This window comes from Cervus elaphus, chromosome 18 (assembly GCF_910594005.1).
Source record: "Cervus elaphus chromosome 18, mCerEla1.1, whole genome shotgun sequence".
NCBI classification, from domain to species: Eukaryota; Metazoa; Chordata; class Mammalia; order Artiodactyla; family Cervidae; genus Cervus; species Cervus elaphus.
The window spans coordinates 46592695-46610608 of record NC_057832.1 but is presented as its reverse complement, the minus strand read 5'-3'; the positions used below and the strand labels follow the sequence as shown (position 1 = coordinate 46610608).

General features: G+C 32.6%; 1 protein-coding gene and 1 pseudogene across 1 annotated transcript in view; both read right to left on the bottom strand.

Moving 5' to 3' along the window:
- PCLO (piccolo presynaptic cytomatrix protein) overlaps positions 1-17914 on the bottom strand; it is a 374153-nt gene that overhangs the window by 110664 nt on the left and 245575 nt on the right. The window contains exons 9-10 of the mRNA XM_043873094.1: positions 14328-14418; positions 1775-1900 (exon numbers count right to left, since the gene is read on the bottom strand). Of these exons, the coding sequence (XP_043729029.1) occupies positions 1775-1900; positions 14328-14418 (217 nt within the window). The remainder of the gene's footprint in view (positions 1-1774; positions 1901-14327; positions 14419-17914) is intronic.
- Positions 2481-2612, bottom strand: LOC122675045 (annotated as a pseudogene).

Sequence of the window (17914 nt, the reverse complement as noted above, 5' to 3'; positions counted from 1 at the left end):
TTTTTAATTTAGGTGCATGAATTTAAAAATACCCACATAAGCTACCAAATACAAAGAGAATCACTTCATCACAGAGTGCTTCATTGAAACTGTACTTAAAAAATCATCCTGATTTGTAGCATTTGGTGATTTTCATGTTGTAAAGATAGAGAAGGTTATGAAATTTTATTTTTAAATTATTCAAGTATTTTTGTCAAACTATATTAGGCAAAGTTACTAAGTTGCAAATTTTATTCTAAAAGAAAAACAGCACATTCATTTCTTTCTGAAGTATGCTATCTGAAAGTAAACATATAATGCCCAAACATACAAATGGGCCTCAATCTTTGTATCTTACCTAGACTGTAATACCAAGAGAGTAGTATTAGGCATGATAGAATTATAGTCATTGAAAATTCATACAGATCCAGTGTTTGTTCACAATGGTTATGTTTTGATTCATATAGTCTTCTCTTTCATTTAGCTAGCCCTCCCAATTTTTCCTGTTGTATGAATATAATTAGAATATTTTTAATAATATGCTTTCAGCTATATATTTGGCAATATCCTGGTAAACTAGCTTTCTAAAAATCAACAAGCAACTAAATGAACAAAAAGTTCTGATTTATAGCATTTTTGTCTATTTTCATGTTTAAATAATCTCACCATGGCCTATTTAAGCTATCAAAATGATGACACTCAAAGTGAAGCTAGGAAGAGATGCGCAAAGCTTCTCACAGTGAGTTAGTCAAGCTGGTTTCAGCAGAACACTGTGATAAATAAATACTGACTCAAGTCTGTCAAAATATCCAGGGACTTTTTGGTAGGTTCCAATATATTTAAGACCATGGCAGTGAATAATTTTAACATGATTAAGCTTTAAACAACAGCAGGCAACATTTAACTATGAAGTGACAGCAAAACACTTCCTAAATAAGCATCTAATTTAGGATAAAATCAAAAAATGATTTACAATAAAACTTGTTTTTTGATAAAAATATTCATGACAAATAATATCACTGAAATCTTGTAAGCTATCTCTATGTTGGCTTTTTGAAAATGTAAATGACCACATCATCTTGAGAAGCAAGGTAACATTTTACTGAAATTGAATGGCCCACTATATTCTTGTAAAGTTCATTATTTTAATACTTATGATGTAATAAGTTGAATAGAATAGTACCTATCATAGGATTTGACAATTATTTTTTCTCTAAAGGATCAAAGAGAATATATTTAGGCTTTGCAAATCATATAACTTGTTGTGAATGCAGTACTGTTTGTGCAGTGGGAAATACTCATGTTCAACATGTAAATTAACAATCCTGGCCATGTTCCAATAAAACGATTCTTACAGAAACAAGCAGCAGATGGATTTCGCCTGTGGGTCACCCACAGTTTGTTGACCTGACTTTAGCAGCTATCAAATCATCTGATGTTTTTATGGCATTGATTTCAATACGATTTTTCTTGGTGTTTATGAATCACTAGTCCCTTTAATCGAAGAACTTTTTAAAAGTATAATATTGCCCCAGTCAGTAAAAAAATCTTGACTAATTACTGTTTCTTAAACAAGATGCTCCCTCAGCAATGCAAATGCCAAAAGGACAATGCAATTGAAAATAAAATGAATACAATGGTGGACATATCTTCCTTTACTATACCACAACGTCACCTTTAATCACAAGGAGAGGTTTTCCTAGATAGTAAAAGAAGAGAAAATTTTCAGATCAAATTAAGATATGTTTAATATGAGCACATTTTTAAAAATTTACTCTGAAATCCTTATTCTTACCTTCCACAAGTTTCCCTGTCTGTTCGGCACTTCCTCCAGGAAGAATCTTGGCAATATAGGCTCCAATTTCTCCGCTATGTCCAGGGATTTCTTTACCACCCACAATTCTAATTCCTAATCCGTTACCTGTATTAAACAGTTAGCAAATTATTAGCAATAAGTTAAGAAAGGACAACAGTTATCACAAGTGATAAGGTGCAAGAAAAATGGGTTCTGATAGGTAGAGGTTAACCCCAAATGAATACTGGAACTGGACACTGATAACAAAAGAACAATATTACAATTTCATAATAGTTGATAGGGAAGAGAATTATCTGAGATCTTGGTAGGATCTATAATGATTAATCTGACATTAACAAATCATTTTTATTTTTTATTTCAGCCATATTCAATAATATAATAAAGTTTTGTCCATTTTGATCATATATGTTGCAAGAATTTTATATGAAGATGTTCCCAGTATAAATAATTTCAGAGTAAAAAATTCATTTATGAAATTGATGAGCATTTAACTTACAAAAAGGAAGTAATGGCTATCATAAATTGAGAAGACATAAATGACTACAACTGATAAAGTGAAAACATGATCATAATTTATGAATTATTATTCACATTTCAGCCTTAATTCATAAACTAACTAATACTGTTTGTGCATTAATATGGCACTTAATACAGGGGTAATAAAAGCATTCTTTACTGATGAGCAACTTGGTAAACTGTTCCTTATTCCACAGAACAGATTTTTCTATAATTAGCCATGCAGATGAAAGATGGAGAAAGATTATTATGAGAAATCTACATACTATACTTGATCTTAGCCAAAAGGCCGAGAAGCGATGATTATTATGAGATCTAATTGAATCACATAAACTGTTGACATTTTATCTTTTCAAAACAGTAAGCTCAGATGTACAGAACAGACTTTTGGACTCTGTGGGAGAAGGCAAGGATGGGATGGTTCGAGAGAACAGCATGTATATTATCTATGGTGAAACAGATCACCAGCCCAGGTGGGATGCATGAGACAAGTGCTCGGGCCTGGTGCACTGGGAAGACCCAGAGGAATCGGGTGGAGAGGGAGGTGGGAGGGGGGATCGGGATGGGGAATACATGTAACTCCATGGCTGATTCATGTCAATGTATGACAAAACCCACTGCAATGTTGTGAAGTAATTAGCCTCCAACTAATAAAAATAAATGAAAAAAAAAAGAAAAAAAAAAAGAGTAAGCTAAAAAACAGCTAGTGTATACAGCTCCACATATATTTTTGCTACAAATGTCAAGAAGATTTTAAAATGAAAGCACTAAATGAAAGCAGAATTCTCGTCTACTGAAGACACAATTAATTAAACATTTCATTCAGTGATTAAAGTACCATACCAACTCTTTCAAAATCTCTAAAACTAAAAGCCAGGTCTCTTCCAAATCCTGTTCCTTTCCTACTTAACTCCTCAAAAAGAATCCCTCTAGTTAGCATCAACACAATTCAAACATTCAACAAGCAGTAGCTGAATTATGGACTGCTTCTTCATTTATCTAGTAGGGGTGTATTTTGGTAAAACACTGGTTATTTTCAGGTGACATGATACTTCCAAATGAATTTACTCCTTCCTTTTCTTCCTTCCTCCTTCCTCCCTTTCATCCTTCCTTCCTTGTTTCCCCCCTCTATTCTCCGTCTTTTCCCCTAGTACCCCCACTCCCCACTCTCATCCGGAGACCTGCTTTTACACCAGAGCAAGTGTTCTGAAGATTTAGCCTCCAAACAAAAACAAAACAAATTAACGGCATGTTTTTACAAAGGGTTGCCAAGGGTCAGAGTTAAATAAGATACTTGCTCTCTGTGGCCCCACTTGTGGAGCTTTTCTGTCACAAGTTTCTTAGCTCAGTGTTCCTGTTCTTAGAGATTAATTGATGATCCAAACTGAACATAACTGGATCAGTGAAGGCTAGGATTTACTATATGACATAGAGCATGTATTATATATGACTTTCAGTCTCAACTAAAGTTGATTTCTTAGATATTAGCATTTAAAGATTCACCAGGACTGATTCTACAATAAGACATTAGATAGATACTAATAAAGAGTAGAAGATGAAGAAAAGTTATTAGCCACTATTTATGCAATTATTTTATATATATGTGTGTATATATATAGTGTTAAGCCATTTTAGAAATTACAAAATGAGAATTTAAAAATAGCTGGTCATATTTAAAGGATTTTCCCATGGGATTTGTCCAGAAAAAATAAAAATAGATTCTTAATTTAAGATTTGGCTTTATTTTTCATGGTTGAATCACTCACAAGTTGCAATTCATCACTTATTAAATATTTCATAGAACAGATACATATACTGAATTTCTAATGTGGTCAATATATCCATATCAATTTTAAGACATGGTCAATCTGGGATCCCAAAAGATGATTGATGAGATTTCTTTAGTGTAAAGGCATATTTTCAAGACCAAGTTTTATATCAACATTTATGCTAGATGATAGCAGAGCATAGTAGGGTGTAGTAAAGTGCTCATGGCACAAGTAACACTTCTAGAGTTTCTCCTACTTTGCATTTTTAAATCATCTCTATAACTTTTCATGTTAGGCATTGTCCATCCCATTTTAGGACAAAGCAGCTGAGACTATGGGAGGTTAGAAACTTGGCTAGGTTGGCTAGCAAGTAAAACAACCAAGATTAGAGCCCACTTTTCTTCCTGAGTCCCACATTCTTGTTCTTTGCTCATCACTCTAATTGTCAAAAAAATATTCTAGAAGATAATTTTAGAAAATATTCTAGAAGTCTTTTCTCTTTTAATTGAATCTCATTTCTTATTATCCATTTTCCAAGACAAATCAAATACTATATATATATATATATATATCTCTAAATATATCCTTATATTTAATATTAACATCACCAAATTACCCTCCTTAACCTGTAGGTTAAACATCTTGAATGTCTTTACCCTTTCCTTATAGAATCAACCATTAATTCCTCTAATTTTAATTTATTAAGAAAAACAGAAAAATGTGTTCATCCATCCCCAGTTCAAAGTACAGCCTATAATGTCACTTAATGGCAGGAACACATTTCTACAAGCAATATTTATCTTGACAGATGTCAGAAAAAGTGATGATGTGAATGAGGAGCTAGTATCAACAGTAAATACTGTTTAGCAACCGAGGAATGGTGGATATAGATGATTAAATATTTACAAACATAATAAAATTAATTAAACTTATGCTTATAAAGAACTTTTGATGTAACAGGAAAATGTTTTTGTTAGGTAATTTATCCCTATATACAAAATATGTACGTAAACTACTTTAGAATATATTCCTAACATTTACTGGGTGTGTACCTGGGTATAAAGAAGAAAGGAAAGAAAGAGAGTATAAATTGTCAGATTATGACAGTTCTCATTTTTATCTTATAGTTTTCACTACTACCATAATTTACTGAGGATCTATCTATTCATCCAGTCGGCCAGCCAGCTACCTATATATACACGACACACACATACTCATTTCACATACACATACAAAAAAGAGAGTTGAAATGATACAAATATTTAGAAGACTAGATGGGAGGTTTGCTTTTTAGATTTCTAAAGAGGAAAGAGAAATGAAAATCTTCATGAGAAAATGGTGAAAGATATATTCTCTATCTCCCATTAATAAATTCTTTGAACAAATGAAGATATGCAGGACAAAAATTGTATGTGTAATACACGTACCCATGGTTTGTGACTTATTTAACTTTTAGTAGACAATCTAATGTATTCAATGTTTGCTGTGGATTAGCTCTACTTCTTCAGATATCTTGCAAATTCTTGGAAGTAGAATTGTTACCACAGGCTTTTTGCATGTCTACCTCATATCTAGGCTGAGGTTCAGTTTTCATTCAACATGAACTATTTACTTTTACAGTGGGAAAGTGAAAGATTTGTTTATTTTAATTCTACTTTCTGTAATCCTATATTATTTGGAAAAATTTTCAAGCAAATTTAACAGTTATAAAAGGTAGCTAAATTTTTGTTCCAGTATTTTTACTGACTATGGAATATATTCCACGGAACATGGGGGCATTTTTCTAAACTAATCTGCTGATTATAATATGATATCTTCAAGAAATACTAAACAAGATACTTATAGAACTATTATTACCATCTAGAAGGTTCCATCTAGAGTCTGAATGTAACTATCTAAATAACCTCTACTTTAAATTTGTGGGTTTTCATTGTAAACACTCATTAGTAAGAAAGAAAAAGAAGAATGGTGTCTGTATTTGGTGGAATTGGTTATACTTTCAAAATATTTTAGAAGGAAAGGAAAAATACGCAAGTGTACAGTGAACAACTGTACAACAACATGTAACTATGTTCATATCTTTCAAACTTATCTGAGATTTTAATTTCCATTCTTAGGATTTTACATGCATAATTTCTTTGGTTGCATGTTGGTACAATATAATGACCCTAACCCTAACCTATGTAAATAAGGTTATTGTCACAAATGTAACCATTTCCATTAAAAAATCATTGAAATATAAACCAGAGTGAGTATGAGGGTTTATTTTCTGAGTACATATATATATATGTATGCACGCATGTAAACTCTTTATCCCCTTTCAAATAGGAAAACATAATTAATTCAATACCTCTTCATATTGCCAGGATTTGAGAGTTCCATTGGTGAAGAGAAGAAAGTGCAAAGTCTGATCAGATACTGTTTGCTTTAAAAGCTGTTCTTAAATACTTCTGCTCATCTTTCTAAAATTTTAGGCCAATAAAAATCTTTCCAATGAGTTTTAGAGGGGAAGAGATGAAGGGATTTTATAATAGGCTTAGGGTAGAATCCCTGCATCACTGTCACAACTAGTCACTGACATTCTTCAGGAACAAAGCAGGGATGTCTCCTCTCACTACTCTGCTCAGTATTGTACCACAAGTTTTAGAAAGTGCAATAAGGACAAGAAATTTATACAAACTTATCCCCATTGGAGTGGAAGAAGTAAAGCTGTCTTTATTTGTAGACAACATAATCTTGCTTGTAGAAAACCCTAAGGATTCCACAAAAACCCTATTAGAACTAAAAACACTAGTAAGACTATAAACTAAAAGGTTAGTGTACAAAAATCAAATGCATTTTTATAAAATGGCAGTGAATAATCCCAAATTGAAATTAAGAAAGCAATTCCATTCTTGGATACCTGTGTATGTATGGCCGAGTCCTTTTGCTGTCCACCTGAAACTATCACTACATTGTTAATTGGCTATACTACAATATAAAATAAAAAGCTTAAAAAAGGCAAAAAAAAATCATTGAATCTTACACTCACCATGAGTGAAACTCATAAGATGGAAATTATATCTAATAAAGCTGTTAAAAAAAATTCCACTTTCAATTCTTCCGAGAAGAACAGAATAATTAGGATGACATTAAACAAAGAAATTCTAGTTTTGCACTGAAAACTATAAAACTGTACTGAAAAATTAAAGGATAGCTCAGTAAAGGAAGAGATATTACACATACATGAATTAGAAGATTCAATGTTGGTAAGATAGCAATTATTTTCAAATTGATCTATAGTTTCAATGTGACCCCTATCATAATCCCAGTAAGTAGATACTAAAAAATATGGAAATTAAAAGAATCTAGAGTAGCCAAAACAATGAAAAAAAAAGTTGGAGAAATTACATTATTAGATATCAAAACTTGATATGAAGCTACAGAGTAAGCAAAATAGTGTAACAGTTAGGCATATAATCAAACAGAACAGAATTGAGATTCCAGAAATAAATTCTTGTATTAATGGTAGATTGATTTTTGATAAAGACACCAAGGCAATTCAATGGGAGATTTGTTTCTTTAACAAAAGGTCCTTGTACAATTAAATATTCATTAGTGGTTCAAAAAAATGAACTTGGATGTCAGCATCATACCATATACACAAATAGGTACAAAATAGGTAACTGACCTGAATGTTTAAAGTATATAAACATAAGAGAAATTTTCTGGTATAAAACCTCTCGAAGAAAATCTTTTTGACCTCATAATAGTTCTTAATACACTATTAGCAGCATGGTTCACAAACTAAAAATAATAATAAATTGAATTCTATTAAAATGTAAAGTTTTTCTTTAAAATACACCTTTAAGAAATAAAAAGACAAGACAAAAACTAGAAGGAAATAGATGCACTCCATGTAACTTATAAGAGACCCATTCAAAATATATAAAGAACTTTACAACTCTATATAAAGACAAAGAACTCAAATGAATAATGGGAAAAAAATTCTTAATGAATATTTTACCAAAGAATATGTATGCTTTGACTTTAACCACCTAAAAATATGCTCCTAGTTCAGTTGGTAAAGAATCGCCTGCAATGAAGGAGAACCTGGTTTGATTCCTGGGTTGGGAAGCTCCCCTGGAGAAGGGAAAGGCTGCCTGCCCACTCCAGTATTCTGGTTGGAGAATTCCCTGGACTGTTGGACACAACTGAGCAACTGTCACTTTCACTCTCATCATAGGTCATTAGGAAAATTCAAGTTAAAACAACACACTATCATCCACACTCTCCCCAAAAGACAGACATTACGAAGTGCTGGCAAACTCATGCAGAAAGTAGAATCCTTAGACATTGCTGGTAAGAATGGAATATGGTAACTTCACTTTGGAAAACCTATCTGGCAACTCTTAAATAGCTAAAAAGAAACTTACCATGTAACTGAGCAACTCCATTTCTAGGACATCATACAAAAATATCATATGTCCAAAGTAAAACTTGTGTGCAAATTTTAAGTGAAACCACGAAAAATCCAATGGATAGATAAGTATAGAGAATTCAAAAAATGAAGTACGTCTTAACAATAAATAGAATAAACATCTGATACACGCCACAACATAGATAAACCTAAAAAGTCCTGGTAATTGAAAGGAGTCAGACATCAAAACTGAAACCACACAATTTAATTTATATGAAGAACCCAAAAGGGGGAGTCTCAGAGACAGAAAGTAAACTTCCTGCCTGTGGCTGGGAGAGGAACGCTGGAAGTGGCAATTGCTATCAGACTCAAGAGAATTTTTTGTAGTGTTTGAAATGTTCCAAAACAAGATTGTTATGACAGTCACACAACTCCACAAACTTATAAAAGTCATTTATAACATGCACATTCATGATATGTTACATCACAATAAAGTTGTTAAAATAATAATTTTAAAAGGGCTATTCACCTTTGGTATTCCTACCAACTCAGATCCAGTGAGATCTGTTACATTTGTCTCTTGTTTCTAAAAGTTCATGAAAGATGGTGGAATAAAGAGGTACAGAAAATGAGCCACTATATCCAGCGAAGACACTGCTATCTTTTGAAACTAACCATTCTTAATGCTCTTCACTATTACACTTTCTAATCCATCGTTCTAACCTTGCAGTGGAGCTAGCTAGTCCAGTATGGAACTTTAACATAAGCAAATATCTTTTTTAAATCCAGAAGAATTTCTCTGACTTGTTTTGAACAGCTGTGTTTCTCAAGATGTTAAGATGGAGCTCTAAATAAAAAAGAAAGAGACTCACTTCCTGAGTATTACATTTTATCTTTTTTTCTGATAATTTCTAAGAGAAAATAACATTCTTTTGATTGTACACTAAGGATAAGATTTTGTGTCAGGTTCACTTGCAATTGGGCTTTATGTGAGATATAGAGAGCTGATTTTATTTTAAGGATGAGTGTACTCATTCTCAAAATTTAAATAAGTGATAGAGCTGAACTCCAATTCAGGACTTTCTGATTCTAAAACTCATGCCCTATTTTCTCCATTTCACTACTTTGTGCTTGGGTGACTAAAGGTTTTCAGAACCATTGTACAGTTGTTGATCAGCACCTATAAGTATATCTTTGAAGCTTCCAGTCAAAATTAAATGATCTATTTGCTTAAACTTATTGACCACTTAACAGAAGACAGTATGCATGTATTTCCCTCTGCAAACATCATAAAATAGTATAAATAATGGTACACATGTGTATGTGTGCACACTCCTATACATATATACAGATGTCTACGAACAATAAAGTTTTATAAATTCCCTGACTTTGTCTCAGTTGTTCCTTAGGTTTTACTATAGTAATTATTCACATTTCAGATTCTCCTATTAAAGTGTGAATAATCTGTAGATCAAGGTCTTTGCTGGATTCATTCTAGCAACCCAGCAATGTAAATCACACTACAGGTGTTCTATGAATAAGTATTAATGAATAAAAATTTAAAATGTATTCAATATAAGTTTAAAAGCAGTTATAAAATATAAGTTATTTGAATAAGTTTTTGTATAGGAAGAAAAAAAAGCTTAGAATTTTTTTCACTTACTCTATAAAGATTCTTAGAGAAGTACTTCACAAACATTTTGGTTTCAAGGAGCCATTTATATTTTTAACATTATTCAGGACCTCAATGAGCTTTCATTTATGTGGGTTATAATTTTGTATATTTTCTATACTATAGATTAAAACTGATAACTTATTTATTAATGAATTTAAAGTATTAATAAACTCGTTCCATGTTAACATAAGTCATTTTTTAAAAAATGTATTTTTAAAACAAAACATTTATGAGAAAGGTGGCATTGTTTTACATTACTGCAAAAATATTTGATGCTGAATTAAATAGAAGACAGCTGAATTCTCTTATCTGCTCTATATACAATCTGTTGAGATGTCATACATCATGTAGTCTCTGAAAAACTCTACTGTATATTCACAGAAAAATGAGAGTGCAAAAGGTAAATGTTACCTTTAGCATTGCTATGAAAATAATTTTGACCTTGAAAACCCCCAGAAACAATCTTGAGAACCATGAGGGTTCTTGGCTTAACATTCTGACAGCCATACAGTAGAAAGAATTGAAAAAAAAAAACACTTTCTATTTCTGTCTGCTACTAATATTATGAAATTATTTTGCTTTCAATAAGTATAAATAGAAATATATTTTTTTCTGTGAAGTCTACGTTTCATATAATTCTTATAAAATAATTTAAGGCTAGACACAGAATGGTCTATTAAAATATTATAAAAGATATATTTTAATTCTCCTTTCAATGTGCTTCTATAATGAAAATCAAAGTTTGCTAATGACATTTCCCCCTTTGTTTGAGAGAGCAGAAATATTACATGTTACTCTTTTCTCCTTCCTTGATTATATCCTCATCTTGTTTTACAAAGGCAGTTAAATTATTAGCTTAGATAGTCTTTTCCCTATTGATGAAGCCACTGGGCACTGCTGTCTTTCTCTAAACATGACAAACAGGAATTTAATTGTTAGGTAGTTAGAACAGGAAAAAGGAGTCCTGATTGCTGGTGGCTAAAAGACAAGGAAGGGAAAAGCCTGCAAAAATAGAACAAAGGAAGGTCTGAAGACCAGAGTGAGGACCCCAGGTAAAACAAACAGCGCTCCTGGCTAGTCCAATTTGCATAGGTCAGACCCAGGAGAGGAGAAAAAAACTTGTAAAAAGAGGAGCCAAAATTGAGCCAGGGGACTGTCTTCTCTTTGAGTCTTTTGGGTTGCCATGCCCTCACACCTCGAGGATGCATTTTCCTTTACTTTATAAACAAAACAGCTGTAACATGAAGCTGTAACACTGATCCTTCTGAGGGCTGTTGGGGGAGTTTGTAATTTCCTCAGTTCTGTCTTGTCACAACAAAAATTTGAAGTGACAGACGGACCAGTGTTACAGCTCAGTTTTATTTAGAAAGTAAAGTAAATACATCCTCGAGGCATGAGGGTATGCCGACCCAAAAGACACGAAAAGAAGAGAGGCCCTCAGCCCAATTTTGTCTCCTCTTTTTATATGTTTTTTTCCCCTCCCCCTGGGTCTGCCCTATGTAAATTGGGCTAGCCAGGAGTGATGTTTGTTTTACCTGAGGTCCTCACTCTGGTCCTTGAATCTTCCTTTGTTCTATTTTCACGAGCTTTTCCTTTCCTTGTCTTTTAGCCACCACCATTCTGGACTCCTTTTTCCTTTTTACTTAACATAACTATTTTCTATTATCCAAAGTTTCATACATATAAAAAAGTAGTGACAAGGCTGTAATAAAACCCAGTGTAGTTAATCTTTCAGCTCCAAATTAATCAAATTATGTCAATTCTGTTCCATCTATTTCTTCACCACTTTCTGCACAGCTAATTGTGAAGCAAACTCTACACAAGACATTGCTTCATCTATAAATATTTGAGTATGCATCTCTAAAAGATATACTCAATTTTTTCATGAAAATATTAACATAAAAATGACATGATAGCTAGAAAACCAGTAAAATCTTAGGATCATCAAATATTTAGTCACTCAAACTAAGCTTTTGGTAGACCAGCAAATAACAGAGATTAGCCAGGAGTGTAAATGCTCTATGCCAGGGTTTGTCTGCCACTAACTTCAAATTGCTAGATACTGTTTGGAAAAAATTGCCATTCCTTACTCTAGTCTTGCATATAAATTTTTTTGTGTGTGAAACTGTTAGTGGCTCAGTCATATCAGACTCTGCGACCCCAAGGACTATAGCCCACCAGGAACCTCTGTCCATTGAATTCTCTAGGCAAGAATACTGGAGTGGATAGCAATTCCCTTCTTCAGGGCATCTTCCTGACCTGGGGATTGAACCTGGGTCTCCTGCATTTTAGGTAGATTCTTTACCATGTGCGCTACCAGGGCAGCCCATATACATGTATTTAAATCCCTTTGAGGTACTTAAGACTTATTTGAAGACAATACAAATTGTTTTAAAATATTTAGTTTAGAATGAGATCAGGCTACTATGGTATACAAAGAAAATACATTCAGTAGTAATGCAGGATAAATATAACAAGTATTTTTATTATTATTTTAGACAAATATTAAAAAGGAGCATGCATAGAGATAATATATTACTAGTATATAATTTAAAACTATAATCCTCTTTTCTCATTTAGCAAAATCTATATATAGAGGAAACAAATTTTCAGACTAGAATAATTATAACAAATCAATAGTTCTGATTTCTATTATTCTTATATTTTAAAATAAAAATTATAATTTTTTCTTAATTGCAGTAAAAGAAAACAAACTTCTTCCCTAATGGTAGCAAAAGAAAACATTAAAATAAGTTGCAAAAGAAAAATGATAAGGTTGAAGGGATAATTACTTTGACACAGTATATTAATACAAATAGAAAAACATATTGATATAGAGTCCTGGTGATTTAGTAAAAATGGTTTGAAGATTTTTGCTGAAAAAAATAATTTTGGCATTGCTAGAAAGTATTATGTTGTTTTGCTTTATGAGCTGGAGGGAACTGAAATAGTTTGCAGCAAGTAGTTATTTCTACAAAGAGTCCCTGGATTTTAAGACTCACCCCTGGAATGTTCATCAGTGCTTAAAATACAGTTTGCATGTAATACAACTATGAAAGTTTGAAATATCTATCTCTGGCAGAAGAAAAATTATCCTATCTTAAAAGGAAAACATTACATTCCTAATCAATTCATTCTCTATGAAAATAAAAGGAAAAAAATTGCTCAAATCAAAACCTGTTCCAAAACCGTAGGGTCTAAAATCTGCAAAGAACAACAGCAAGTACACTGAAGAAATACCACTTTTTGTCCTCTGTTGTATCAGTCCTTAAAGAAAAATAAACATCTAACATATATGCTATGTTAGATATACCACTGACATATATTTATATGTATTGATGAATAGTTTCTGTTGATATACATTAACTACTTAACACAGAAAATGTACTTGAGTGAGAATACAGGTAATATTCATACTTTGAAAATTTATTAACTTTGATAAAATTTATACTTCTACCTCACAGATATAAACAAGAGAAATTTTAATAATCTAAATGCAATCTGAGATTTGGATTAGATCCTCAGAAAAAAAATCAGTGGGTCAGTGGGGAAACTCAAAATTTGGATAAGGTTTGTAGATATTTAAATACCATCATATTAATGCTGATTTCTGGTTTTGATCACTTTTTGTGGTTAGATGCTAACATTAGTGAAACTGGGTAAAGAGTGGGCAAAAGAACTGATCATTCTATTTTCTGAGGATCCGAAGTTTTTTCAAAATAACAAGTTTAAATTTTCTGTCATATGGTTAATTTAAAGAAGAACACAAACATATAAACAAAACTGAGCAAAACTGATAATGTTCAAATTTATAAGGTATAGGGGAATTTATTCCTTAGTAAAATTTAAGTTAGTTTCTGTGTAAGAATGTTTTATGGTCCTATGACCATATTACTCAACAGTGCAATAATTATGTAGCATTTACTATTATGCACATCAAAAATGAAGATATAGAATGATCTAAATATAAACCATTTAGTAATGTATCATATTAATAATTACAGCATTATTTTTTTATATTTAAATACATAGCCTGATTATTTTTTGAAATTTTCCAATAGTTTTTGACAGAAAAATGCATTTTCTTAAATTTAATGTCACCTAAACAAATTCAAATACATATCTCAACCTGACATTAAAGTAAAAAGAACTAGATTATTTGATTTCTTTTACCTGAAACTGTGTGATCCTTAGAGTCTCTTGTTATTTTTATCCTTGCATGTGGAAAGATGTAGTGCACAGTTTTCCCATCCATCTGTATAATCTAAGACATACATAAGATATGGTGAAAAATCAATGTTAAAGACATTTAAAGGGCAATATATATAATTATCTTTTTTCAAACTACAGTGATTCAACCAATGAAAACAGAAGATTCTCAAATGATGACACTTTTAAGCACTGAATACTACATAATGATAACTATTGTTTTCTGAGTTTATTATAGTCTTCACATTTACAATCAGTTTCTCTTGCAAACTGATTTGTTGGGTTTGGAAAATCAATAAGCATATGTTAACATATAAGGATATCTATTACTATGGTAATACATAGAGACTGTATATGGAAAATTGACCTCTGCTGATTTTGTTTTTGGACAGCCTAGAAATAGAGAGGCACTTTTAATTTTCAGCCATCAAGCTTAAAGGGAGAAAAGACAAAGATCCTCCAACTCTGCATCTCTATCACTTTACCAGGAATGCATATGTTATGTTATGTTGGTATCATTGTAGAATTTTGCTTCTGCTGAGCACATTAGTCAGAAGTTTTAGGATACTCCTGATGCCGAGACTAATTCTGCATAAATAAATAAAATCTTTGCTCATTTTAATATTTTCTGAAGCCGTCTTTGTATGCAAAGGCATTATTTCTCATTTAATTCTGACACTCCTTCAGTGAGAAGAAACAACATTTAATGCCTTTGTTACAAGTCCGTGATTTCAATTCTCGTTACTGAGACTTGAACATGAGAATACCGTAGACTGTGTTATCACTGTTTCCATCTGACAAAATGAGATTTCTGAAATGAAATTAGCAAATGCAAACTTCTGCTGTGTATTTTATGGAATTTGGCTTTCAAAAGAGATTTGTGAAATAATGAAAGACAGAAATACTAAAATCTTTATAAAACTATATTAATAGGATTTTAATAGTATGAAATCTTGTATCCATCACTTCTGGAGAATTTTTGACTGGAATTAGATAAAACAAAGTTTAGTAAAGAGACATTTAATACTACCCACTTCAGAATGTGTTTAGGTAGTGTTTGGGGTTACTAAGATAAAACATTAACTAGAATTGACGATTAAAAGGGTGTTCTTTTTGTGAAGAAAAATTCTTTGGAATATTCATGTTATTTTAATATGCCTCCAAAAATTCATCTTTAAAATGGCTAGAATTCTGGATTTTAAAAGAAAAATGCACTGAAAAATGCAAACAATGCCAGCCTTTAGGTTTTATTCTCTTTAGGAAAGAATAAGCTTAATCAGGCCTCTGATGAACAAAATATTCTCCCCAGACAACAGCATAATCCTGTCAAGTCCAAAAATCTTATATGAATTCTTCAAAGTAGAACTAAAATCTCATTTGTATGATTATAAAAATATCATGGTCCATATAATCAATCTAGATAATTCATACTATTAATAACAATAGCTTTGTAAACCATTGTGAATCTTGTATATGTTCATGACAAAAGAGTGTGCATTTTCCTTTTTCTTCCTTACTCTTCTGTCCCACTCTCTTTTACTTTTCTCTCTCTCTTTTACTTTCTCTCCTGGACTCCTTACTTTCCCTCCCTTCATCTTTTCTCCTTCTTCTGCTGTCCCTCATCCTCTCCTTCCTTCCTCTTCGATCTGCATTAAAGATCTTCATTTAAACTATGTGAACTGAAAATCTTAAAACTATCAGATATAACTCAAATTTGCTTTGTTACTATAGATAATTCATTAACATTATGTATATTATGGTGCAATCTCAAAATCAATAGAATGATCTTGGTTCGTTTCCAAGGCAAACCATTCAGCATCTCAGTAATCTAAGTCTATGCCCCAACCACTAATGCTGAAGAAGCTGAAGTCAAATGGTTCTGTTAAGACCTATAAGAACTTCTAGAACTAACACCCAAAAAAGATGTCCTTTTCATCATGGGGGATTGGAATGCAAAAGCAGGAAGTCGAGAGATACCTGGAGTAGCAGGCAAGTTTGGTCTTGGAGTACAAAAATGAAGCAGGGCAAAGGCTAACAGAGTTTTGCCAAGAGAACACACTGGTCATAGCAAACACCCTCTTCCAACAACACAAGAGACGACTCTAAACATGGACATCACCAGATGGTCAATACCGAAATCAGACTGATTACATTCTTTGCAGCCAAAGATGGAGAAGTTCTATACAGTCAGCAAAAATAAGACCTGGAGCTGACTGTAGCTCAGATCATGAGCTTATTGAAAAACTCAGACTGAAATTGAAGAAATTAGGGAAAGCCATTAGACCATTCAGATATGACCTAAATCAAATCCCTTATGATCATACAGTAGAGGTGATAGAGAGATTCAGAGGATTAGATCTGGTAGACAGAGTGCCTGAAGAATTATGGACGGAGGTTCATAACACACTACAGGAGGTGGTGACCAAATCCATCCCCAAGAAAAAGAAATGCAAGAAGGCAAAGAGGTTGTCTGAAGAGGACTTATAGCTGAGAAATGAGAAGTGAAAGGCAAAGGAGAAAGGGAAAGATGTACCCAACTTACAAGTATTTCAAAAGAAATTATGTTCATGAACTGGCCCTTTATATTTATGAAACAGTAACTCTTGTGTTAACATATCTTTTATTTATACAGACATTCATCCTTTCCCTTATTTAAATACCTTGTATGCCAGATGTAGCAGACAGAGTATCAAGCCCTGTGTTAGGCACAGAATAGACACCATGGTGGATGGTATAGGGAGCGCTTGCTCTCTAAAAGTTCACAGCCCAAGACACAATGCATGGAGTGCTACTGTAGCGCAAAGTAGGAACATTTATGGGGAGACGGTGGTGGAATGTCAGAAGGCTTTTTGCAAGATGAGGTATGCACATGGAGCCCTGAGTGATGAACAGCGTTAAGTCAAGAGAAAAGAGGAGGAAGAATGTTCAGGAAGAGGAAACAAGACATCCAAAGCCCAGAATAAAGACAGAGTGACTATTTCAAAGGTGCCCAATGTACCTCAGTATAGTGGTCACATGGGAAGTGCACAAGGCTCGGGCATTAGTGCAGAATGAACGCATTTTGTACTAGTAGAGAAATTTTGACCTTTGCAACAATGCTGTGAATGGTACTAGTTCTATTTATTGATGGAGTGACTGAGGAAAAAAAAGAAAGAGGTCAGGTGATCTCTTCAATTCACAAAGCAGAGTTGAATTTCTACTGAATAGTGTGAAGGTTAAACATACAAAAGGAAACACATAGAGATTTGCAGATTTGGCTTTATAATTCATATGATTTTGAGTCTAAAGTCAGATATATTCTGCTCTCTAACGTATGTTTTACGTTAAATAATTTTTAAAGCAGATACATTAGTGTTTATATGTTTTATCTGACATGTAAGCAAACAAAAACTATGCAATACTCAAAACTGAAAAATATGCAGAATTATAAACCAATAAACAGCCACATAATCACCACACAAAGAAAGAAAGGGAGCATTCATAATTTCTTGTGAAATATTTGTAAACAGAGAAGAACCCTTTTTCTGGACAGCATACAAGTGATAGTTCTG